General features: G+C 63.1%; 2 protein-coding genes across 4 annotated transcripts; one reads left to right on the plus strand and one right to left on the minus strand.

The window, feature by feature from the left end:
- Nucleotides 1-157: 157 nt before the first annotated feature.
- EMP3 (epithelial membrane protein 3) lies at nucleotides 158-7,735 on the minus strand. Of its 3 annotated transcripts, none has more exons than XM_039510184.1 (5): nucleotides 7,630-7,735; nucleotides 3,250-3,335; nucleotides 2,748-2,850; nucleotides 2,226-2,366; nucleotides 158-1,209 (listed from the first exon to the last, which is right to left on the minus strand). In XM_039510184.1, exons 2-5 carry the CDS (start codon nucleotides 3,325-3,327, stop codon nucleotides 1,040-1,042), a joined length of 492 nt encoding a protein of 163 aa, XP_039366118.1. In that variant the 5' UTR covers nucleotides 3,328-3,335; nucleotides 7,630-7,735; the 3' UTR covers nucleotides 158-1,039. The 3 variants fall into 3 exon arrangements, with proteins under 3 accessions (XP_039366118.1, XP_039366119.1, XP_039366120.1); XM_039510185.1 differs by lacking the exon at nucleotides 7,630-7,735 and adding an exon at nucleotides 6,326-6,371; XM_039510186.1 differs by lacking the exon at nucleotides 7,630-7,735 and adding an exon at nucleotides 3,565-3,586.
- A 1,788-nt stretch (nucleotides 7,736-9,523) lies between these two features.
- On the plus strand, nucleotides 9,524-24,424 carry ODAD1 (outer dynein arm docking complex subunit 1). The gene is made up of 16 exons (XM_039510017.1): nucleotides 9,524-9,660; nucleotides 11,582-11,788; nucleotides 12,561-12,639; nucleotides 13,838-13,937; nucleotides 14,866-15,055; nucleotides 18,194-18,316; nucleotides 18,597-18,710; nucleotides 19,250-19,317; nucleotides 20,157-20,344; nucleotides 20,939-21,073; nucleotides 21,321-21,403; nucleotides 21,818-21,986; nucleotides 22,307-22,470; nucleotides 22,884-22,987; nucleotides 23,429-23,507; nucleotides 23,600-24,424. Exons 3-16 carry the CDS (start codon nucleotides 12,573-12,575, stop codon nucleotides 23,699-23,701), a joined length of 1,686 nt encoding a protein of 561 aa, XP_039365951.1. The 5' UTR covers nucleotides 9,524-9,660; nucleotides 11,582-11,788; nucleotides 12,561-12,572; the 3' UTR covers nucleotides 23,702-24,424.
- Nucleotides 24,425-25,131: the final 707 nt, after the last annotated feature.

Here is a 25,131-nt window from a genome sequence, read left to right on the forward strand (position 1 = left end):
GTGGCACTGCCACAGATCACTTGGCTCAGCCCTACCCACAATCCCTTGCTCCTGGAGGGAGATGGTCACATGGGGGGGGGTGGCACTGCCACAAATCGCTCGGCCCAGCTGTACCCACAATCCCTTGCTACAGAAACAAGTGCTGTCAAAGCCCCCAGGCAGCTCAATCAGGTCACTTTTATTGTCCAAACGTATAAATGATGGAGCCCAGGCGCGGGGCTGCGGCCGGCGCGGGGCTGGACGGAAGCCGTGCACGGAGATGCCGCCGAAGGAAGGCTCCCTATAGCCCCAAGGGAGCCCGGAAATCCCCGCCTTGGGGAAGAAGGGGTGTCCCTCCCCTGGGACCACCCCCCTGGTGCCCGCCTCCTTCCTGCAGAGGGGAGGGTGCCGCACTGTGGAACTGCCACCTCTCAAGGAGGGGGGGGACCCCACATTTGTAAGCCATGTTCTGGACCAGGATGGTGAGAGCAGATGCCATGATGGGAGCAGTGGGGGGCCCCTCAGCGCTGCCACCAACGCCCCAGTGCCCAGCTCCACCCATCCAGACGCCCTAGTGGGAGCAGAATGAAGCAGCGAGCCAGGGGTTGCAACCGGCGATGGCTCGATCTGAGACCACGGCGTGTGCCCATGGGGGGATCTGAGACCAGGGCGTCTCTGCCAGGCATGGGCAAGGGGTGTGACCCCCAGATTTGTGAGGCATGGCCAGGGGGGCCCGTCCCCAGCATGTTCAGTGAGATGACTGGACAGTGTCACCCCGGCCGGGGATCCCCTCCATGACCAGGGTTGTCCCACCCACAACGGGCTGCGGAGAGGGGAGCAGGGGATGGCTATGGGGCCTGGTCACGGGCGGGAGGGGAGCAGGTGCCCATGCAGAGGGGGACCTGACCCTGGGGGTGCCGGCACGGACAAGGCGAAGAGAGCTGGGTGGGGCCAAGACAGGCTCCAGGGACCCAGCAGCATGTGATGGCCAGGCCGCCACGGGGCAGGGGGAAGGGATGGGCCATGGTGACAAGCAGCCCCCCTGCAATGGGGGCGGGGGTCACTCCCTCTTGCGGAGGTGGATGTACATGACGCCGCTGAGCAGCGCCAGGGGGAAGGCCAGCCAGGCCAGCACGAAGCAGTAGCCGAAGGAGCCGCCCGACTGCCGGTGCAGGTGAAATTTGTCCACGTGGATGGCGTAGATCAAGGCGGCCGTGAACACCGAGATACCTGCACCGGGGGGCAGGGGGACAACAGAGAGGAGGGGTGAGGGGCAGCTTCAGGCCAGAGCAGCCAGGTGTCCGGGCTCCCAGCCCAGCCCCACTAACCGCTAGCCCCCACTCCCCTCCCAGAGCCAGGGAGAGAACCCAGGAGTCCTGGCTCCCAGTCCCCACTAACCGCTATCCCCCACTCCCCTCCCAGAGCCAGGGAGAGAACCCAGGAGTCCTGGCTCCCAGTCCCCACTAACCGCTAGCCCCCACTCCCCTCCCAGAGTCAGGGAGAGAACCCAGGAGTCCTGGCTCCCAGTCCCCACTAACCGCTAGCCCCCACTCCCCTCCCAGAGCCAGGGAGAGAACCCAGGAGTCCTGGCTCCCAGTCCCCACTAACCGCTAGCCCCCACTCCCCTCCCAGAGTTAGGGAGAGAATCCAGGAGTCCTGGCTCCCAGGCCCCTCTAACCACTATCCCCCACTCCCCTCCCAGAGCCAGGGAGAGAACCCAGGAGTCCTGGCTCCCAGGCCCCTCTAACCACTATCCCCCACTCCCCTCCCAGAGCCAGGGAGAGAACCCAGGAGTCCTGGCTCCCAGGCCCCTCTAACCACTATCCCCCACTCCCCTCCCAGAGCCAGGGAGAGAACCCAGGAGTCCTGGCTCCCAGTCCCCACTAACCGCTAGCCCCCACTCCCCTCCCAGAGCCAGGGAGAGAACCCAGGAGTCCTGGCTCCCAGGCCCCTCTAACCGCTATCCCCCACTCCCCTCCCAGAGCCAGGGAGAGAACCCAGGAGTCCTGGCTCCCAGGCCCCTCTAACCACTATCCCCCACTCCCCTCCCAGAGCCAGGGAGAGAACCCAGGAGTCCTGGCTCCCAGTCCCCTCTAACCACTATCCCCCAGAGCCAGGGATAGAACCCAGGAGTCCTGGCTCCCACCCCTTCCCCCACTAGCCCCCACTCCCCTGGCAGAGCCAGGGAGAAAAGTGGGGCTGTGATGCGGCCCCTCTGGGGCGGGGCGCGGGGGCTTGTTACTCACAGGCCAAGAGCTGGCAGACGCCGGTGGCGTAGAAGAGCCCCCCGCGCTCCATGGTGTAGAGCTGGTACATGAAGAGGATGAAGGCGAAGCTGGAGAAGAGCATAGCCAGGACCATGAGGGCTTGGACGGCTTGGAGCCACTCTGGGGACCGAGGAAAAGCCGCTGGTGAGACCACAGGCCCCTCCCCTGGCGCTGGGACGTGGGGGCTGGGTAGACGGGACCCCTCGCCTGGCGCTGGGACATGGCCCCTCTAGGGTGGGGGGTGGGGCATACGGGGACATCGCCCAGCACTGGGATGCGGCCCCTCTGGGGTGGGGCACAGGGGTTGGTTATCTGGGGACCCCTTGCCCGGCACAGAGATGCGGCCCCTCTGGGGTGTGCCGTGGCTGGCCCAGAATATCTGGGACTGCCCCATCCCATCATCACCACCTGACACTCTTCTACCATCCCCCTCATGCTTACCACCCCCTTCCCCCCATCCCAGAACACCCCCCCATTCCCGGCTCCGGGACCCCCACTCACGGCTCTCAGCAACAGAGGTGCACATCCAGCTCTGGGTGGCGTTGTCGTACAGACAGTCGTACCACAGATTGACAGACTCATCATCCGGCAGCACCCACCACGACTGGGGGGGACAAGGGGGATTAGCACAGGGCCCTGAGATGCCCTCCCCTCCCCCAGCCTGGGGCCTTGGGCCAGGGCACCTGGGTTCTATCCCCAGTTCTAGGAGGGGAGTGGGGTCCAGAGGTTACAGCAGGGAGGCTGGAAGCCAGGACTCCTGGGTTCTCTCCCTGGTTCTGGGGGCTGGTGGTTAGGGCAGGGGAGCTGGGAGCCAGGACTCCTGGGTTCTTTCTCTGGCTCTGGGGAGTGGGGGCTGGTGGTTAGAGCAGGAGAGCTGGGAGCCAGGACTCCTGGGTTCTCTCCCTGGCTCTGGGGGCTGGTGGTTAGAGCAGGGGAGCTGGGAGCCAGGACTCCTGGGTCCTCTGCCTGGTGTTGGCGGGGGGGTGGGGGGGGGGCATCTCACCTTGTCCAGAGTGGCGACGAAGAGCAGCACGAGGATGAGGACGTGCAGGCCCGTGATGGCAAAGAGGAGGAAGCTCATGGCGAGTGCTGGGGGGGGGGTTGGAGATAGGGGGTGTCAATGGGGAACGTGGCCATGACCAAACACCTCCTGAGGCCTGGCCCAGATCCTCAGACCCCCTTCGTCAGGACACCCACTAGGCCTTCCCCCACCCCGAACCAGCCAGGAGCCAGCCCCCACCCCTCTCCCTTCAGACTCCTGGCTACCCCCCAGTCCTTCTGCACCCCACTCCCCAGCCTCCCGCTAGTCCCCACGCACTTCCCGGTTCCAATCCAAGGGGGAAGACTAACTCTGAGGCGGGAAACCAGCCAGGAGCCAGCCCCCCTCCCCCCCAGGCACCGTCCCGCCCCGAATCTCTGACTCCCCTCCTCCCGCCCATGTACACACACAAACATCCCTCTGTCCCAGCCTCCCCTAATGGTTTCCAGATGCTCCAGGATCATGTGAGCGCTGGGTGTGGAGCTAGATTTCCCCACAGCCACCCTAGAACATGCCCAGCCAGCATCCCGCCGCGATCTGCACCACTGGACCCCACTCCCCTCCCAGAGAACCCAGGAGTCCTGGCTCCCAACCTCCCCATTTATCAGATGGCAGGGTGGGATACCGGGGTAGATGGGCCTGGAGGTCTGAACCAGTGGGCATGGAGGGGGCGGGAAACCAGGGGGGGCCCGGGGTCGGGGTCCTGGGGGGGGGAGAGGGGGGGGAGGATGGTAGGTGGATGGGGGTCTGATCTGATGGGGGGAGAGGGGGTGGGAGGGGAGTAGGATGGGGCAGGGGTCTGATCTGGGGGGCATGAGGGTGGGATACCAGAGTAGATGGGGCCAGGGGTCTGATCTGGGGGACAGGGAGGGGGTGGGATACCAGAATAGATGGGCCCGGGGGTCTGATCTGGGGGACAGGGAGGGGGTACGATACAAGAATAGATGGGCCCGGGGGTCTGATCTGGGGGACAGGGAGGGTGGGATACCAGAATAGATGGGCCCGGGGGTCTTATCTGGGGACAGAGTGGGTGGGATACCGGAGTAGATCTGGGGGACAGAGAGGAGGTGGGATACCGGAGTAGATGGGCCCAGGGGTCTGATCTGGGGGACAGGGAGGGGGTGGGATACCAGAGTAGATGGGCCCAGGGGTCTGATCTGGGGGACAGGGAGGGGGTGGGATACCAGAATAGATGGGCCCGGGGGTCTGATCTGGGGACAGGAGGGGTACGATACTGGAGTAGATGGGCCAGGGGGTCTGATCTGGGGGACAGGGAGGGGGTGGGATACCGGAGTAGATGGGCCCGGGGGTCTGATCTGGGGGACAGGGAGGGGGTGGGATACCAGGGCCCATCAATTTAGCACTGAATATTTCCTCCTACTCAGGAATTCCCAATTTGTTGCTGGCCTCTCAGCTGGGGTGTGTGGGACTCCCGCCCTCCCCCTGGCTCCATCGCCCTCTGGGGTTGGATTCAGGCAAGCTCCCCCCACCCCATGTTTCTGTGTCGGAGGCTCTTTATACGGGGACCCCTCCCCTGGCGCTGAGATGCAGCCTCTCTGGGGTGGGACACGGGGGCTGGTTATATGGGGACCCCTCACCTGGCACTGAAACGCAGCCACTCTGAGGGTGGGGCGCCGGGGTTGGGTATACAGGGACCCCTCACCCGGCACTGAGATGCGGCCCCTCTGGGGTGGGGCCCGGGTACAGGTTATACAGAGACCCCCCCGCCGGTGAATTGAGACAGGTCAAAATGAATCGGTTCTGACTGTGGCAGGGTTCACCCCTCAATTTGTGGGGATATTTACAGAGCATAGACTCAGTATTACAGCTCATTTCAAACATGCTGCATCTGTGAGTTCAGCGCCCCCTAGAGTCTGTGCTGACTGGGGAGAGCGCCCCCTGCTGAGCCCCCCGCCCCGCTCCCCACAGCCCAGCTGCTGAGCCCCTGCCTCCTCCCGCAGCCCAGCGCCCCTCCTGACCCCAGCCTCGCTCCCGCAGCCCAGCACCCCTGCTGAGCCCCGTCCCGCTCCCGCAGCCCAGCGCCCCTGCTGAGCCCCCGCCCGCTACCTGCAGCCCAGCACCCCTACTGAGCCCCGTCCCGCTCCCGCAGCCCAGCGACCCCTGCTGAGCCCCCGCCCCGCTACCTGCAGCCCAGCGCCCCTGCTGAGCCCCGCCCCGCTACCTGCAGCCCAGCACCCCTACTGAGCCCCCGCCCGCTACCTGCAGCCCAGCGCCCCTGCTGAGCCCCGTCCCGCTCCCCGCAGCCCAGCGCCCCCTGCTGAGCCCCCTGCCTCCTCCCCGCAGCCCAGCACCCCCTGCTGAGCCCCCTGCCTCCTCCCCGCAGCCCAGCACCCCCTGCTGAGCCCCCGCCCCGCTACCTGCAGCCCAGCGCCCCCTCCTGACCCCCAGCCTCGCTCCCCCCAGCCCAGCACCCCCTGCTGAGCCCCCTGCCTCCTCCCCGCAGCCCAGCACCCCCTGCTGACCCCCAGCCTCGCTCCCCACAGCCCAGCACCCCCTGCTGACCCCCAGCCTCGCTCCCCGCAGCCCAGCGCCCCCTGCTGAGCCCCAGCCTCGCTCCCCGCAGCCCAGCGACCCCTCCTGACCCTCGGCCTCGCTCCCGCAGCCCAGCACCCCTGCTGAGCCCCAGCCCCACTCCCGCAGCCCAGCACCCCTGCTGACCCTCAGCCTCGCTCCCACAGCCCAGCGCCCTCCTGACCCCAGCCTCGCTCCCCGCAGCCCAGCGCCCCCTGCTGAGCCCCAGCCCCACTCCCTGCAGCCCAGCACCCCCTGCTGACCCCCAGCCCCACTCCCTGCAGCCCAGCGCCCCATGCTGAGCCCCCTGCCCTGCTCCCTGCAGCACAGCACCCCACACAGGGGCACTGTGGGCCGCCCTGAGTCACAGTAACACCCTCAAAGGCAGCCCCAGCCTTGCCCGGCGGCGCTGGTGAGCGGCCTGGCTCCCAGCCCGGGGCCATTCAGCCACAAGTTAGTATTTTCTGTTCTAAATCAAGACACCATTGAAGAGACACAAACAACTGACCATTGATTGCAGTGGTGCTGGCCTGAGTGTGACTGGCTGCCCCACTGAACGGCCCCAGGGCCTCTCCCCTCTAGGGGGCGCCAGCTCCCACCTGGCCCCAGGGCAGGGACCGGATGGCTCAGGGGGGTGGGGCACGGGGCAGGGACCTCTCCCTTCTAGGGGGCGCTGGCTCCCACCTGGCCCCAGGGCAGGGACTGGCTGGCTCAGGGGGGCAGGGAATGGGGCAGGGACCTTTCCCCTCCAGGGGGCGCCGGCTTCTACCCCATTGTGGGTGTCTGATGATCTCAGCTCAGCTCCTAGTGGGATGGGGGTCCACAGACACCAAGTGGAGCGGAGTCCAAGGGCTGGATGGATCCGGAGACAGAGCCCTCCTCTGGGGCTGTGTGTGCTCAGGGGGGGTTGGGTGTACGGGGGGGGGGGCGCTGCGTGTTCTGGGGTGGCGGGGTGGGGTGGGGAGGCACTGTGAGGGTTGGGTGGGGGGCCATGCGGGTGGTGGGGGGGTGGGGTGGGTGGGCAGGCCATGAGGGTGCTGGGGTTGAGTGGGGTGGTACTGTGGGGGTTGGGTGGGGGGGGAAGGCAGGTGCTGGGGGGGTTGGGTGGGGCGTGTTGGGTGGGGGGCGATGCGGGTGCTGTGTGTGTTGGGTGGGGGGTGCTGTGTGTGTTGGGGGAGGGGCTCTAGCTGTTTGTGAAGGGGCAGGGATGCTGTGGGTGGGAGGCGATACCAGGGGCCGCATAGCGCACGGGGGAGCGGGTTCAGGGGTTATTTCTTCCCCTCTAAACCAAGAGCATGGGGGGGCAGCCAGCGCCCTGGGATCCCCCCCCCCCCGGCACAGCAACCAGCGCAGAACTTCTACACTCCGCTACGGAAACGTCCAGATAGAGACCGATCCAGACACCCCTCCAGCAGGGCGTTAACGGGGCAGGTCCCCCAGCAGGGAGATAAGGGGGGCAGGTCCCGCAGAAGGGAGTTTAGGGGGGACGGGGGCAGGTCCCCCAGCAGGGAGTTAAGCGGGGCAGGTCCCGCAGAAGGGAGTTAAGGAGAGCAGGGAGCAGGTCCCCCAGCAGGGAGTTAGGGGGGAGGTCCCGCAGCAGGGAGTTAAGGGAGGCAGGTGCCCCCCAGGACAGAGTGAAAAGAGGCAGGTCCCCCAGCAGGGAGTTAAGGGGGCCGGGGCAGGTCCCGCAGCAGGGAGTGAAGGGGGACGGGGGGCAGGTCCCCAAGCAGGGAGTTAGGGGAGGCAGGCCCCCCAGCAGGGAGTTAAGGGGGACGGGGGACAGGTCCCCCCGCGGGAGGGGGTGGGGGATACCTGGCGCTGCAGACGGGCTGGGGGGGTCTCTCCTGTTTCGCGCCGGCTGTCTCTATCCCTCTCTCTCTGCCCGCCTGAATCCTCCCCCCGCTCCCCAGCCCTACCCCTGGCAGCCGCCCCAGCAGGGAGGGGCCGAACGGGACTGGCGTGTGTCTGGCGAAGTACAGCCCCCTGGATTTCCCTTCCCCCGGGGGGGGCATCCCCGAACGCAGGGGAACCCCAGAGCTTTCCACCCCCTCCCACAACAATGCCCAAATCCCACACACAGACTCAGACTTTGCTGCCCGCCAAAAATCACTCTCCCCAAAATCCCCCACCCCAGGTAAAGTGGGGAAGAAAACTGCAGGAGTTTGTGCCTCGTCCTAAAAGACCCCCAAACATTTGAACAGAACCCCGTAAATTTCACAGCCCCCCCTCCCACTGCTAGCCCCCTCCCCCCAAATGGAAGGCAGATGGGAAGGGCTATGGGACACTAGCCCCCCCCCCCCGGCCAGCCAGGGACCCCAATCCTGGACAGCAAAGACGGCAGGTTAATGGGGTCTGTGAGCCCCACTTTTAAAGGGTTAATAAGATTCCCCCTCCCCTGGGGAACTGGGGCTTTCACTTCCCCATTGAGGTTTGTCCAAAATAAGGAGCTGGTGCTGGGGAACCAGGAATAGACATAAACAGCTTTTCATCTTGGGGAGTGATTAAAACCCGCGGAGGGGGGCTGGGAGCCAGGACTCCTGGGTTCTCTCCCAGCTTTGGGAGCGGAGTGGGGTCTAGTGGTTAGAGCAGGGGGGCTGGGAGCCAGGACTCCTGGGTTCTGTCCCAGCTCTGGGAGGGGAGTGGGGTGGGGTCTAGTGGTTAGAGCAGGGGGGCTGGGAGCCAGGACTCCTTGGTTCTGTCGCAGCTCTGGGTGTCTAGAGCTCAGCAGTGGGCAGGAGGCAAATGCCCGTGGATGCAGCTGCGCCTCCCCCCAGGCCTGGCTGTTGTGGGGGGCCACGGTGGTGACCCCAGGTAGTCCAGGCTGAGAGCCCAAGGGGGCGGAGATGGGGCAATAAGAAAGCAGACCCATGTATCATCCTCTCCCCGCCCAACATCCTGTCCCCTGAAGCCCCTGCCCAATCAGGCACGCGGTGCCCTGGCAACAGTCACCGCAAGCAGAATAGCAACCACTGTGATGGGACAAACACAGATGGGTGGCTGGCGTGTTGGGGTTTGGTGGTTTCCTGTGCTGGGGTGTCGCGTGGTGTGTGTGTGTGTGGGTGGGTGACCAGAGGCCCGTGAGTCACACAGCCCCCAGCAGCCCCACCCTCTCCTGGGTGTATTCATGCACCCTGCTCCCATGCACCTGCCTCCCCATCTGTGCACCCCACTCCCCAATGCACTCAGCAACCCAGCTGTGCATCCCCCCCGCCATGCACCTGGCTCCCCCAGCTGTAAACCCCCCGAATGCACCCAGCCCCCCAGCTGTGCCCCCCACTCCCCAATGCACTCGGCAACCCAGCTGTGCATCCCCCCCGCCATGCACCCGGCTCCCCCAGCTGTGCACCCCACTCCCCAGTGCACCCAGCCCCCCAGCTGTGCACTTGTTTTCCTATGCCCCACGCCTCCTACCCGTGCACCTGTCCCCTCCATGCGTGCTCCCTGCTTCCCAATGCACCTGGCCCCCCAGCTATGCACATGCACCAATGCATCCAGCGCCCCAGCTGTGCACGTGCCCCAATGCTCCCAGTCCCAGCCCTCCGCCCACTTCCCAGGCACAGCACACAACACCCATCCCGACTCCCGCCACAAAACGGAAGGGAGGAACCGCGCATGCGTGGGGCGCCCGCTGGAAGACAGGGGCAGCCGAAAGGGGCGGGGTTTGCGCACTGGGCGAGGCCTCGGTGGAGGGTGGGGGAAGGAAGGAGGGAGCTGTTGGGACAGCGCATGCGCAATGTCGGCCCGGCCCTGCTCAGGGTGTTGATTCAGGAGCCTGGGGGAGGGAGCGACGCCAGGCTCCGCCCCCTGAACTAGCCCCGCCCCCTGGCCTGGCCCGGCCCGCTGGTGAGACCCCATCACCCCCCCAGGGCAGGCTATGGGGCCTTGGCGTGGCCTGACAGGGCCTTCGTGTGAGCTGCCGGGACCTTGGCATGATGGGGCCTTGGCATGACCTGACGTGGCCTTGGCGTGACAGGGCCTTGGTGTGAGCTGCCGGGGCCTTGGCGTGACTGGGCCTTGGTGTGAGCTGCCAGGACCTTGGCATGATGGGGCCTTGACGTGACCTGACGCGGCCTTGGCATGACGGGGCCTTGGCATGACCTGACGTGGCTTTGGTGTGACAGGGCCTTGGCGTGACCTGACAGGGCCTTCATGTGAGCTGCCGGGGCCTTGGCATGATGGGGCCTTGGTGTGACCTGACATGGCCTTGGCGTGACTAGATCTTGGTGTGAGCTGCTGGGGCCTTGGCATGATGTGGCCTTGGCATGACCTGACATGGCCTTGGCGTGACTAGATCTTGGTGTGAGCTGCCAGGGCCTTGGCATGACTGGGCCTTGGTGTGAGCTGTCAGGACCTTGGCATGATGTGGCCTTGGCGTGACTGGGCCTTGGTGTGACCTGATGGGACCTTGGCGTGACTAGACCTTGGTGTGAGCTGCCGGGGCCTTGGCATGATGGGGCCTTGACGTGACCTGACAGGGCCTTCGTGTGAGCTGCTGGGGCCTTGGCATGATGGGGCCTTGGTGTGCCTTGGCGTGACTAGACCTTGGTGTGAGCTGCTGGGGCCTTGGCATGATGTGGCCTTGGCGTGACTAGACCTTGGTGTGAGCTGCTGGGGCCTTGGCATGATGTGGCCTTGGCGTGACTGGGCCTTGGTGTGACCTGATGGGACCTTGGCGTGACTAGACCTTGGTGTGAGCTGCCGGGGCCTTGGCATGATGGGGCCTTGGCATGACCTGACATGGCCTTGGCATGACGGGGCCTTGGCATGACCTGACTAGACCTTGGTGTGAGCTGCCAGGGCCTTGGTGTGAGCTGCGGGGGCCTTGATGTGACAGGACCTTAGTGTGATGGGGTCTTGGTGTGACTGGACGGGGCCTTGGTATAATGACATGACCTGCCGGGTTTGTGGTGTGACAGGTCTTTGCAGTGATGTGGCCTTGGTGTGACCTGTCAGGACCGTGGTGTAGTGGGCCCATGGCGTGACTTGATGGGTCTTCGCATGACTGGGCCTTGGCTTGCCATGGCCTGCTGTAGCTGGGGCATGGTGGGAGCTTCTGGGGCCTTGGTGAGATGAGACAGTGTCTTGGTGTGACCTGATGTGTCTTTGGGGTAATTGGGCATTGGCGTGACCTGATGGTGTGTTGGAATGACAGGAGGGGGGCAGACACGGGACAGAGTCTTAGCGCAACCTGAGGGCGCCCAGGTGAAATGAGACAACCCCGAGAAGCAATGGCACCCCCCTGTGGTTGTGACAGAGCAGCCATCCCATCGGGACACAGAGCTGCTGTGGGAGGGGGCAGTGTCACGTGTCCTCCCTCACCCTGTAGCCCCTCGGCTCCTCCCCCACATCCTGGTATCCCCCACCCCAGCAGGACCCCACCCCAACCTGCCATCCCTGGTACAGGCACCTGGGGGCCCCCTGGCTCAGAAATAAATACCTACCTCCCTGTTAACTCAGCCATCGCACCCCCTCTAACCACTAGGCCCCACTCCCCTCCCAGAGCCAGGCTAGAACCCAGGAGTCCTGGCTCCCAGTCCCCCGCCCCTCTCCTGCAGTGTAGACATTCTGCATGGCCGGGGGCGGGAGGGATGGAGGTGTGTTTGTGATTGGGGTAGGGTGGGGAGGGGGGAAAGGGGATGGGTATGGGGTGGAGTGGGGGGAAAGGGTGGTGTGGGGTTGGTGGGGGGAATAAAGGGGATTTTCCAGCATGGCTCTCCTGTTCCCCCTAATCTGACACCTCCCCCTTTTCTCCGCCCCCCCCCAGGGCTCCGTCCTCTCCCCCCATTGGCTGAGGTATTTCTGCTTCCTGGAGACAGTTGCTAACAACTCGAGTGGGGCCGGTGTGGGGTTGGTGATGCTGGCAGGCGAGGAGAGGCCAGGCATGATGCTTGCACCTCCCTGTGCCTGGCACGGGCTGGGCTCCCCACGAGCCCAGTGACCATCCCCCCCGGACTGGCTGCCGGAGAGTGAGGTAAATCCCTGCACCCAGGGGTGGGGGGTGCTGGGGCTAGGAAGAAAATCAGATCCCAGATCTCCCCCCACCTTGAACCTTCCCCCCAAACTCTCCCAGGAGCCTCCAAACCTTCTCCTCAATTCACCACCGACCCCCTGAACCTTCCCCCAACTCACCACCGACCCCTGAACTTTCCCCCTAAACTGTCCCCTGAGCCCCCCGAACCTTCCCCCCAAACTCACCTTGACTCCCCCGAACCTTCCCCTGACCCTTCCCCCCAAATTCACCTGTGACCCCTGAATCTTTCCTCCACTCCCCCCGATTCTCTGAACCTTCCCCAAACTCGCCCTGATCACCTGAACCTGCCCCCAGCCACAGAACAAACCACCTGATCCTTTGCTCCCAAATGACCCCCCTCCAAACTCCACAGCTCCCTGAACCGTCCCCCTACCAATCCCACTCCACCCTCCAACTCCTTAAACCCTCCTAGCCCCTATGCACCAGCCCCACACCTTCCCCAGCCCCTCCAAAGCATGAGGTGGGAGACAGGGGCGGTGTTAGCGTCGGCTTGCGATGCCCCACCCCAGAATCAGCCACATGCCTGACGGCATGAGGGCTGCCCCAGATGCCCCAGCACTGGGCTGGGCACCCCTGGCGTGCCCCCAGTGTCCAGCCGCGCCCGCTGCACCCCGTCTCTCTCTGGACCGTGGCAGCCGAGGTCCAGTTAAAAGCCCCCTCTCTCTCTCTCTGTCTCTCTCCCCGCTCTCTTTCTTGGCCACCTGTCGGCAAGGAGGAGGAGAAGATGCCGCTGCACCGAGCCGCCTCAAGTATCCACTCGGAGGGCAGCGACCTGGACCTGGAGGGCATCGGTAATGGCTCTGCCCCAGGGCATTGTGGGAAGGCTACGGGTTGGCGTCTCCTGGCTGCCACCAGACAGAATGGGAGCTACCCCACTGCCTCCGGCGTGGACCTGCCGCCGGTGCCCTCCGTGTGGCCCTGCCCCTGTGCTCTGCCCCTCCAGTGACTCCACACGGCCCCGCCTCCAGGCTCTATCCCCTGGTACCCACCACATGGCTTCCCCCCCACCACGCACGCTGCATGGTCCCACCCTCTGTGCTCTGCCTCCCTGATGCCCCCCTGTGCAGCCCTGTCCCCTGCTCTCTGGCTCCAGTGCCCCCCAGCATGGTCCCGCCCCTTTATCTAGCCCCCCCTGGGTGCTCCCCCTCACAGCCTGTTGTCCCAGTGCCACATGGGGCTTCCTACTCGTGACCCCACCACTCTGGTGCCCTCTCCCCGCCCCACATCTCTGTCCGATCCCTGCCCCATGCCCTCAGTCCCAGAGGCTGGCGGTAACAATATCCCGGCCCTCCCAGCGCTATCAGCCCAGCCAGGGTGAGGGGTTTCCCCCCACACTGGGGGACGTGTCCTTCCCTGCCAGGCCACCCTGGGGAAGAGCCATCTCAGCAGCCAGAGGCTGTGGGGAAGGTATCTGGGAGGGGGGCAGCAGGGCTGGTGGCCAGAGGACCGATCTTGCCTCTGGGGATGGGGGCAGCACCCCACTTGCTGAACTTAACAGACTTTGGATCGACCCCAGGGGGCTGAGATCAGAACCTGGTCCTGCCCCCATTGCAAACAGGGGTGACTCCGGATTGGCCCCCGGGGCGGTGGGGGGGCTGAGATCAGAACCTGGTCCTGCCCTCTGCCTTTAGCCCCTCCGATCCCCTGATATCCCACCCCCAACTCTGTGCCAGCCCGGAGCATTGTCCCATGGCTGGGATGACGCCAACGCTTCACCCCAAGATGTGGGACCTTGGAATGAGGAAGTGGGACCTTGGTATGATAAGGGGTCTTGGCGTGATGGGATGGGGTATTGACGTGACAGGGTGAGGCCATGGCAGACCTTGGCATGACATGATGGGGCCTTGGCGTGATGTCACGGGGCCTTGGTATGACAAGACAGAGAATCTTGGCTTCAGATCACAAAGGCCTCAGACTCGTCTGCTGCCTTCTCTAACGATTCCCTTCCCCCCTTTTCTGAACCCCCCACCCCACTTCTCACCCCCACAGCTGAGAGCGAGCTGGCCAAGCTGCAGCGTCAGTTCCGGCTGCTAGAGGGTGACCGCCATGCCTACACCCTGCAGTCCCAGGAGACCATCCGCAGGCAGCTGTAGGTACCCCCTTGTGGTCCCTGGGGCCCAGGTCACCGAGCTGGGGCAGGAGACCTGGGAATTACCTCTGAGAGCAGGGTCACTGGGCTGGGGGGAGGGGCCTGGGCGGGGTCACCAGGCTAGAGGGAGGGACCCAGGAAAGATCCCAGGGGTCGGGGTCACCGGGCTGGGGGGCAGGTTCAACACACAAACCTATACGATGCAACTGACACCCCCCCACACACACGGTACCACAGACTGACACTCTCCCCTCTGCACACTGATGCGTTATTGATGTAACACTCAGCCCCCTAACAACCCACGTGGGCCTAGCAACACCCTCCCCCAAGACACACACACACACTAGGCTAGGTCACTGCCCTCCCCCCCCCCCCCCCCCTGCTCACACTCACTCGGACGAGATCACACACATGAGCCCCACACGGGATCACACAGACGCATACAGTCAGACAAGCTCACACCAGATCACCCTTGCACACTTGAACACCCCCACTCTCACATTAGATCAAACCGTAGCTCACACACACACCAGGTGACCCAGATTCACCTGCCCACAAGATCCCACTTTAGATCCCACTCGCACATGACACTGAGCAGATACCAGATCACACTAGATCCTGCCCACACATGCCTGATCACACACCCATCTCTCTGACACCCACCAGATCTCTCTCACACACACAATCACACACACTAGCTCGCGCACCCTCCCACAAGTTCTCTCCATCCCCTTCCCCCGATGCTCCACACCCTCCAGTAGATCCAGCCCCCGCCGCCCCCGGCGTGCTGGGCCCCAGCACACCCCGCCTACCCTCCACCCTGCACCATGGGGCCCCACCGCTGCCACCATCCCGCCCCGGTGCCGCCTGCCACCCAGTGCCTCTCCCTGCCGCCCATCTCCGCTGGCCACCCTGGTGTCTCCGGCAGGGCCGACCTGCAGCGGCTGGAGAAGGAGCGGGAGGGGCTGCTGCGGGAGCTGCGGGCGGCGGAGGGCCGGGCCAACAGGCAGCGGGAGCAGGAGCAGGCCGGCAACCTACGCGCCCTGCTGCGGCACCAGGACCAGGTGGAGGAGCAGGCGGTCGCAGAGAGGAGGACGGTGGCCCAGCTAGACCAGGAGGTACCACTGGACTGGGAGGGTGGTGTAGTGGTTAGAGCAGAGGGGCTGGGAGCCAGGACTCCTGGGTTCTCTTCCTGCCCCTGGAAGGGGAGTGGGGTCTAATGGTTAGAGCAGAGGGGCTGGGAGCCAGGACTCCTGGGTTCTCTTCCTGCCCCTGGAAGGGGAGTGGGGTCTAATGGTTAGAGCAGAGGGGCTGGGAGCCAGGACTCCTGGGTTCTCTGCCTGCCCCTGGAAGGGGAGTGGAGTCTAATGGTTAGAGCAGAGGGGCTGGGAGCCAGGACACCTGGGTTCTCTCCTGGCTCGGGGACGGGAGTGGGGCTGTGGCAATCAGACTGTGTCCCTGGCAGGGCTCCCCTCTTCTCCTGTTTCCTGCTGAGTGAACAGGATGGGGTGGGCGTGGAGGAGAGGCTTGGTGTGGCTCTTCCTCTCTCCCACAATGCTATGCGGGGAATTACCCACAAGGCCTTGAATGATTTCAGAAAGGGGAACTACACATAAATGAGCAGGTTAGTGAAAGAGAAATTAAACGGTACAGCACCAAACGTGAAATCCCTGCAAGCGGCGTGGCAACTTTCTAAAGACACCATAACAGAGGCTCAACTGAAATGTATCCCCCACATTAAAAAACACAGTGAGAGAACCAGAAAAGAGCCACCGTGGTTAAACAACAAAGTAAAAGAAGCAGTGAGAGGCAAAAAGGCGTCCTTTAAAAAGTGGAAGATAAATCCTAATGAGGAAAATAGAAAAGAGCATAAACTCTGGCAAATGAAGTGTAAAAATATAATTAGAAAGACCGAAAAAGAAGTTGAAGCCAAAGACTTCAAAAGTAATAGCAGAAGTTTTTTTTTAAATACATCAGAAGCAGGAAGCCTGCTAAACAACCAGAGGGGCCACTGGGCGGTTGAGATGCTAAAGGAGCACTCCAAGAAATAAGGCCATTTCAGAGAAACTAAATGAATTCTTTGCATCGGTCTTCACTGTTGAGGATGTGAGGGAGATCCCCAAACCTGAGCCGTTCTTTTTGGGTGACAGATCTGAGGAACTCTCCCAAATGGAGGTGTCATTAGAGGAGGTTTTAGAACAAATTGATAAACTAAACCGTAATAAGTCTCCAGGACCTGATGGTCTTCACCCAGGAGTTCGGAAGGAACTCAGATGTGACATTGCAGCACTACTAACTGTCATCTGTAACCTACCATTTAAATCAGCTTCTGTACAACTGGCCGGAGGACAGCTAATGTAACGCCAGTTTTTAAAAAGGGCTCCAGAGGTGACCCTGGCAACTACAGGCCAGTAAGCCAGGGCTGCCCAGAGAGGGCGGCAAGTGGGGCAATTTGCCCCAGGCCCTACAGGGACCCCCACAAGAATATAGTATTCTATAGTATTGCAACTTTTTTTTTTATGGAAGAGGCCCCCAAAATTGCTTTGCCCCCGGCCCCCTGAATCCTCTGGGCGGCCCTGCAGTAAGCCTCACTTCAGGACCAGGCACATTGGTTGAAACTATCGTAAAGAACAAAATTGACAGACACACAGTTGAACATAATTTGTCGGGAAATAGGCAGCATGGTTTTAGTAAAGGGAAATCATGCCTCACCAATCTACTAGAATTCTTTGAGGGGGTCAACAAGCACATGGACAAGGGGGATCCAGTGGATATAGTGTTCTTAGATTTTTCAGAAAACCTTTGACAAGGGCCCTCACCAAAGCAAATTAACCTATTCTGGGATAAGAAGGAAGGTTCTCTCACGGATTGGTAACTGGTTCAAAGATAGGAAACAAAGGGTAGGAATTTTTCAGTTTTCAGAATGGAGAGAGGTAAATAGTGGTGTTCCCCAGGGGTCTGTACTGGGCCCAGTCCTATTCAACATATTCATAAACGATCTGGAAAAAGGGGTAAACAGTGAGGCGGCAACATTTGCAGATAATACAGAACTACGCAAGACAGTTAATTTCCCAAGCAGACTGCGAAGAGCTACAAAAAAATCTCACAAAACTGGGCAACAAAGTGGCAGGTGAAATTCAGTGTTGATAAATGCAAAGTAATGCACATTGGAAAGCATCATCCCAAGTATACATATAGAATGATGGGGTCTAAATCCGCTGTTCCCACTCCAGAGAGATCTTGGAGTCATTGTGGCGAGTTCTCTGAAATCATCCACGCAATGTGCAGCGGGAGTCGAAAAAGCGAACCGAAGCTTGGGAATCATCAAGAACGGGATAGATAATAAGACAGAAAATATCATATTGCCTCTATATAAATCCATGGTATATGCACTGAATACTGCATGCAGACGTGGTCGCCCCATCTCAAAAAAGATATACTGGAATTGGAAAAGGTTCAGAAAAGGGCAACAAAAATAGTGAGGGGTCTGGAACGGCTGCCATATGAGGAGAGATTCATAAGACTGGGACTTTTCAGCTTGGAAAAGAGGCGACTAAGGGGGGATATGATAGAGGTCTATAAAATCATGAGTGGTGCAGAGAAAGTAAATCAGGACGTGTTATTTACTCCTCGTAACACAAGAACAGGGGACCACCCAATGAAATTAATAGGCAGCAGGTTTAAAACAAACACAAGAAAGTATTTTTTTCGTGCAACGCACTGTCAACCTGTGGAACTCCTTGCCAGAGGGTGTTCTGAAGGCCAATACTATAACGTCAAAAGGGAGCTAGATAGATTCATGGAGGACAGGGCCATTAATGGCTATTAGCCAGGATGGGCAGGGATGGTGTCTCTAGCCTCTGTTTGCCAGAAGCTGGGAATGGGCAACAGGGGAGGGATCACTCGATGATAATCTGTCTGTTCATTCCCTTTGGGGCACCTGCCATTGGCCACTGTCAGAGGACAGGATACTGGGCTTGATGGACCTTTGGTCGGACCCAGTATGGCCGTTCTTATGATGCTACAGTGCATCCCAGCATGCTCTGGGACAGAGCCTGGGGGATCAGGCCAAGATGTCCCCCTTCCTCTGGCTGGTGGTTGGCTTTGGTGCCTCCCTTCCTCTGTCCATCCCAAAGGGCACTGCTGGGCATCACCCAAATGCTCTTGGGGTGCTACGGGGCACCCCAGGCAGTGAGGCCGTGGGGCTTGGGCTGTGGTTCCTAACGGTATGTGTCATCCCCCCCCCCCCCCGGCAGATCCGGAGCTGGGAGAAGCAGCTGGCAGGGCTGGCGAAGCAGGCGGGCCGTGCAGGAGTCAGCCAGCGGCACAAGGCCCAGGGCCAGAGGAGGGTGCGCACCCTGGAGAACCAGCTGGACAAGGTGAGCGGGGGCAGGGCTGTCACTGCCGGAGGGGGCGCTAGTGGTTAGAGCAGGGGAGCGGGGGCTGGGTTTTCTATCCCCGCTCTGGGAGGGTAGTGGAGGGTAGGGATTAGAGCAGAGGAACTGGGAGCCAGGACGCCTGGGTTCTCTCCTGGCTCGGGGAGGGGAATGGGGTGTAGTTGCCGGCCCCGGGGAGTGAGGCTGTGTTCCACGTTGGGGGGCTCCACCAGGCGTCTGGGCCCTCAGGGCGGCTAATGCCAGCACTCCTGCTTCTCCTCAGGCATCAGCCCGGTTCAACTCCCAGCTGGCACTGAACGCCGGCCTGCGCGAGGAGCTGGAGACCCTGCGCATCGAACGTGGGCGCTTCGAACACCTCTACCGCAGGCTGGAGAGGGTGAGAGCTCTGCCAGGGGAGCGGGGGGCTGCGAGCCAGGACGCCTGGGTTCTCTCCCCAGCTTTGGGATGGGGAGTGGGGTCTAACGGTTAGAGCCGGTGGTGGTGGCTGTTAACCCCGTCTTTCCCTTCATGGGTCAAGCCGCACGTACCCCCTGCACCCAGCCTGTCACATGGTGACCAGGGACCCATCAGGCCCCAGAGAGCCCAACATGGGAAACTGAGGCACCAATGGGCACCACTGGGAGGTGCACACAGGGTTTGGCCCCACCCACCAGTTGGGCTCTGATTGGTGTCTGATAGGAGCCCTCCCCCCGGTGATGTGCATAAAATGAAGGGTTGCGGTTGGCTGATGCTGGCCCCAGTGGGAAGCAGGCTTGGAATGGAGGGATCTAATTGGCTAACAAAGGTCTTGTTAAGAAATTGGTGTGGGATGGAGAGGTCTGATTGGCCAGTGAAGGTCCTGCTGTGACACGGGTCCAGAACGGAAGGATCTGATTGGCTGGCAGAAGCCCATGACCTTCTCCCCTTGATTCCCAGGAGCTGCAGGAGACGCGGAAAGCCATTGGAGCCGTGATCGACTCCTCCTCCTCGGCCTTTGATGCTAGGTAGGGCCCCCAGTGCTCCCTGCTGGTCCCCGGCACCTCCTGCTGGCCCCACTGCGCCCCCTGCTGGCCCCCAGTGCTCCCTGCTGGTCCCCGGCACCTCCTGCTGGCCCCACTGCGCCCCCTGCTGGCCCCCAGCGCCTCCCGCTGGCCTCCGGTGCCTCCTGCTGGACCCTGGTGCCCCCTGCTGGACCCACTGCGCCCCCTGCTGGCCCGCAGCACCTCCCGCTGGCCCCACTGCGCCCCCTGCTGGCCTGCAGCACCTCCCGCTGGCCCCTGGCACCTCCCACTGGCCTCCGGCGCCTCCTGCTGGACACATGATGCCAAGGAGACCCACAGCAACCCCTCCTGTCCCCAGGGTGCCCCTCTGCTGGCCCCTCAACCTTCCCCCCCGCACCCGCTGCCCCTGCACTCAGGATCGGCCACCCCATCTGCACACGTGTCACGAGCCTGTCTGATCTTGCCCCAGGGCACTGCCCCCTCCAGCAGAAGCCAAGGGCTAGTCGGGCTGTGGAAACTGAGCCCCCTGCACCCTCCCTGGGGGCCCGGGAAGGGCAGGGCTGGGGTCTTGGTATCTCCTACTGCATAGAGTGGGGGAGCCAGGATGCCTGGGTTCTTTCCTTGGCTCTGGGAGGGGAATGGGATCTAGTGGTTAGAGCAGGGGATTGGGGGTTGGGAGCCAGGATGCCTGGGTTCTCTCCCCTGCTCTGGGAGGGGAGTGGGGTCTAGTGGTTAGAGCAGGGGGGCAGGCTGGGAGCCCGGACTCCTGGGTTCTCTCCAGGGCTTTGCAGGCTGTCTGTGGGCAGGGCACCCGCTTCTATTGCTCCCCTCCCCTCCTGCAGGGATGAGGCCCAGACCAAGCTGGGGCAGCTGAGGGAGAAGGCGGAGAAGGACCTGGCCCAGCATGGGGCCGAGATGAAGGAGCTGCAGCGGGTCCTGGACCACGACCGGCGCTTACGCCACTTCCTGGATGTCAAGGTGCAGGAGCGGACGTTCACCCAGGAGGCGCTGGAGGCCAAGCGCAAGAGAGGTACTAGCCAGGATGCCTGGGTTCTCTCCTGACTCTGGGAGGAGAGTGGGGTCTAGTGGCTAGAGTGGGGGGGAGCTGGGAGCCAGGACTCCTGGGTTCTCTCCTGGCTCCGGGAGGGGAGTGAGGTCTAGTGGTTAGAACAGGGGGGGCTGGGAGCCAGGACTTCTGGGTTCCATCCCTGGCTATGGGAGGGGAGTGGGGTCTAGTGGGTTAGAGCGGGGAGGGGGATGGGAACCAGGACTCCTCGGTTCTCTCCCTGGCTCTGGGAAGGGAGTGGGGTCTAGTGGTTACAGTGGGGTGCGGCATGGGAACCAGGACTCCTGGGTTCTCTCCCTGGCTCGGGGAGGGAGTGAGGTCTAGTGGTTAGAGCAGGAGGGCTGGGCGCCAGGACGCCTGGGTTCTCTCCCTGGTTCTGGGAGGGGAGTGGGGTCTAGTGATTAGAGCAGGGGGGCTGGGAGCCAGGACTCCTGGGTTCTCTCCCTGGCTCTGGGAGGGGAGTGGGGTCTAGTGATTAGAGCAGGGGGGCTGGGAGCCAGGACTCCTGGGTTCGGTGGCTGAGGGGCTCTGACTTTATCCGGTTTACTCCCCATTCAGAGCAAGAGGAGGCTGAGGGGAAGCGCCGGGACCCCAGGGAGGAGCTGCTGGAGTCCTATGAAGCTGCCTTCAAGCAGATCCAACAGCTGACGGGGGAGGACGACCTGGATGTGCTGGTGGAGAAATTCATAACAGGTGACGGGCAGGGGGCTCTGGCTCAGATCCGCCCCAGGCCGGGGGGCTCTCTCTGCAGTCCGAGGGCTGGGGTCTGTTGGGGGGCGGGGCTCACTCTGGGGACGGGGAGGGGTCTGTCGAGGAGGGACTGTCGGGGGGGGATGTCTCTCTGGTCCGGGGTGGAGTGTCTATGGGGTTTCTCCGGTCAGGGGTAAGGGGGGGGGGCTCTTTTCGGTCAGGGGCTCTGACACCCTCCTCCCCCTCCCAGTTGAGGACCAGAATTTCGCCCAGTTCAACTACGTCAACGAGCAGAACAACGAACTGGAGCGACTAGGGGAGCGGATCGCCCAGGTGAGGGGGGCCAGCCCCCCACGATGGCCCTGCCACCCGCAGACAGCCCTGCCCCCAACGTCCTCCAGGGCACTGCCCCCCGCAGACAGCCCTGCCCCCCACTGTCCTCCATCATAGACCCAATCCCCCATTGCCCACCCACAGAAAGCCCTGCATCCTCCCAACTCCTCCCCAGGGCCCTCTGCACCATAGACTGTCCTGCCCCCAACTCCCCCCATGGTGGCACTGCCCCCCCATAGACAGCCCTTCCCCCTCTCTCCCCCATGGCTCTGCCCCCCCCGGGGGCCCTGTCCCCCATAGACAGCCCTGCTCTCTTCCAGGGCCACGCCAAATACCCCCCACCGAGGGCCATATCCGGCTCTGCCTGCCCTCCCCCCTCCCATGCCCTCCCTGTACCCTTCTGCTGCCTCCCAGGTGCGCTGGGAGATCCAGGCGGCGCGGGCCCAGGACGAGCAGGAGCAGCAGGAGCAGCGGGCGCAGACCCGGGCACTGGAGATGCAGCAGGAGGCTGTCGTGCAGGAGACCCAGCAGCTGCTGAGCAAAGAGAAGGTGGCCAGGAAAGCCCTGGAACAGCTCAAAGAGGGTACGGAGCCGGGGGGGTGCAGTTTGGGGGTCCCAGGACCTGCATCGCCTCTGCAAGCCGGTGGTAGAACCCAGGAGTCCCGAATCCCAGCTCCCTGCTCTAACCACTAGACCCAAATCCCCTCCCAGGGCTGGGGAGAGAACCCAGGAGCCCTGACTCCCAGCCCCCCTGCTCCCCTAACCACTAGACCTCACTCCCCTCCCAGAGACAGGGATAGAACCCGGCGTCCTGGCTCCCAGCCCCACCCCGCTCTAACCCACCAGCTCCCCCTCCCCAAGCTGAGGATAGGACCCAGGCGTCCGGGCTGTCTGTCCCTGCAGGGATCAGGTCGCTATTCAGGAAGCTGGATTGTAAGTGCTCAGCGCTGGACGAGGCGCTGGGGGGCTCGGCCGTGGTGCGGGATGGGAACATCCCCGTGTTCCTGGGTCTCCTGGAGCAGCGAGCCCACGAGCTGTTGGCCATGCGCGCCTACCTGGCCTCCAAGGTATGGGCAGCTGGGGGGGGGCATTCTGCACGGGGGGGTGCTGGGGGATGGGACATTGTGGATGGGGTGACGCTGGGGCGGGATCTGTACTGGCAACAGTGGTGGGGGATGGGACGGTGGCAGCTGAGGGGGAGCCGGGGAGGGGGGGCGTTGGGGGATGGGATGGGGAAACCAGGGGCGGGGGATCTGTGCCGGGGGAAGGATTGAGGGGGTGGGATGGGGCAGGTCTGTGTCAAGTGGGAGGAATTGAGGGGGTCGGTGCTGGGGATGCATCCTGAGGGGGGGGAGCAGGGAGTGGGATGGGGTGGCGGGGGATGGGATGAGGTGGGGGGGATGTGTGCTGGGGCAGAGATCAGGGGGATGGGATGGGGAATGTGGGGGGGCAGGAAGTGACCTTTTCCCCCTCCCCCCAGAACTACGATCTGCCCTACGACCCCGAAGAGACGGCTCGACTGCTCCTGGGGCAGATAGCGGGATACGCCCCCACGGTGTACCCCCTGCGGCCCCCCACTGCCGGGTAAGCACTGTGCCCCCAACCCCCTACAGCCATGGTATTGGGGGCGGGGCTCCCACCCACATCACATATGGTCTAGAAAGACCTGACCCAGGAGAGGGATGGGGTAGAGCTGGGGGGCTGGGAGCCAGGACTCCTGGGTTCTCTCTCCGGCTCTGGGATGGGAGTGGGGTGTAGTGGTGAGAGCAGGGTGGGCGGCTGGGAGCCAGGACTCCTGGGATCTCTCCTGGCTCTGGGAGGGGAGTGGGGTGTAGTGGTGAGAGCAGGGTGGGCGGCTGGGAGCCAGGACTCCTGGATTCTCTCCTGGCTCTGGGAGGGGAGTGGGGTGTAGTGGTGAGAGCAGGGTGGGCAGCTGGGAGCCAGGACTCCTGGGTTCTATCTCCCACAGGAGACAGTGGGGTTCACACATACTTAGTCCCCTCATTCTCTTTCTCTTCTCCCCAGGGAGGAATATGAAGCTGGCAGTGAGGAAGAGGAACGACCCCTCACCCACAGTGAACTGAGAGATCGCATCCTCCAGGAGGTGAGTGGGGCCTAGTGGTTAGAGCGGGGGGGGGGGCTGCGTTCCCTCCCCAGTTCTTCCTGAAACAAACTATCTCGTTTGCCTCCCCACAGGTGCTGAGCAAGGAGGAGACACCGTCCCCCAAGAAGACCCAGTGCACCGAGCCGGGGGGGCTGCGGGTGGCTGGGGGCGCCCGGCGCCCCATGGAGGCCTGAGGCCGGGGCTGGGGTTGGAGCTGGGTCTCCTGTGGCAAATAGCAGCCCGGTCAGACTCCTGTAGTGTGTGCTTCTTCCCTCCCCCACCCCACGGTCCCCTCTTTCTCCACCTTCTCCCCCATCCCTGTCCCCATCGGCCCTGTCCTGGGGCTGGATTCCACCTCTGCCCCCTCCATCATCCCCTCTGCCGTCCCGGGCTGCCTGTCGCCCTGGATCTCGGGGAGCCGTGGGGGGAACCCCCAATACTGACACCCCCCACCAGATCAAGCTGCCCCCCTTCCCATCTGCTGAAGTGGCCAGTTCCTTTGGCCCAACAGCAGGGGGTGGGTGTCGGGCGAGGTGAGACCCTTCCCCCCCCCCCAAACCCACACCTCCACTCTGGGAATCTTGTCTAATCTTCAGGTCTCTCCCGTCAATCAATCATGGATGGAAGCTTGTTAATTTCACACTCGGAAATTGACGTGCTCCAGATGCGCAATTCCCCCCCATGCCCCCCGCACACCATGTCCCCCTCATACAACAGCCAGATGGTCCCCAAGGAGCATGCCCAGATGTGGAGCGAGGATGCCCCCTCCCGGTGAGATGGAAATTTTTCCTCCCCCCCCCCGCCCCGAACCGGGAGAGGGCAGACCCCCAACCCCAAAGTGGAGAGTGCTGCATGGGAGCCAGCGGTGGGATTGTATCCGTGGAGGGATGGAATCCCTAATAAACTCCACAAGGTTGTATTGTGTGAAACAGTGCTGCCCCCTGCTGGGCGTTTGTGTGAGCTCCCCACGCCCTGGGATGAGTCCCTTCTGGGGTGGGGCGCGGGGGCTGGTTATCCTGGGACCCCTCGCCTGGTGCTGGGAGGCGTCCCCTCTGGGGTGGAGCGCGAGGGCTGGTTATCCCGGGACCCCTTGGCCGGTGCTGAGGTGCAGTCCCTCTGGGGTGGGGTGCGGGGGCTGGGTATCCGGGGACCCCTCGCCCGGCGCTGTGATGCGGCCCCTCTGGGGTGGGGTGCAGGGGCTGGGTATCCAGGGACCCCTCGGCCGGTGCTGAGGTGCGGCCCCTCTGGGGTGGAGCGCAGGGGCTGGGTACATGGGGACCCCTGGCTTGTTCCCTAGCACTGCACTGGGGCCAGCGCTGATGGCCAGAGCACAGCGCCCCCTATTGAGCCCCTGCCCCGCTCCCTGCCCCCCAGAATCTCGTCCCTGCTGTGACCAGTGGGGGCCAAGTGGGCTGAGGGCAGGGGCCGGCGGCGAGCTGCTGAAAGGGGTTGGCTGCTTCTTGCAGTGCCGGCTCTGCCACAGGAGGCAGCTCTGCCCCAGTAATGGGGCAGGTCCTGACAAGAGGGGAAAGGCCCCATGTCCACAGGGGAGAGGCCCCCAACCCCATTCCCCGTTCCCCCCTTCCAGGAGGGAGCTTTGACCCCGGGCTGGGGGATGAATGAA

Source organism: Mauremys reevesii, linkage group 22, assembly GCF_016161935.1.
Source record: "Mauremys reevesii isolate NIE-2019 linkage group 22, ASM1616193v1, whole genome shotgun sequence".
Classification (NCBI taxonomy): domain Eukaryota; kingdom Metazoa; phylum Chordata; order Testudines; family Geoemydidae; genus Mauremys; species Mauremys reevesii.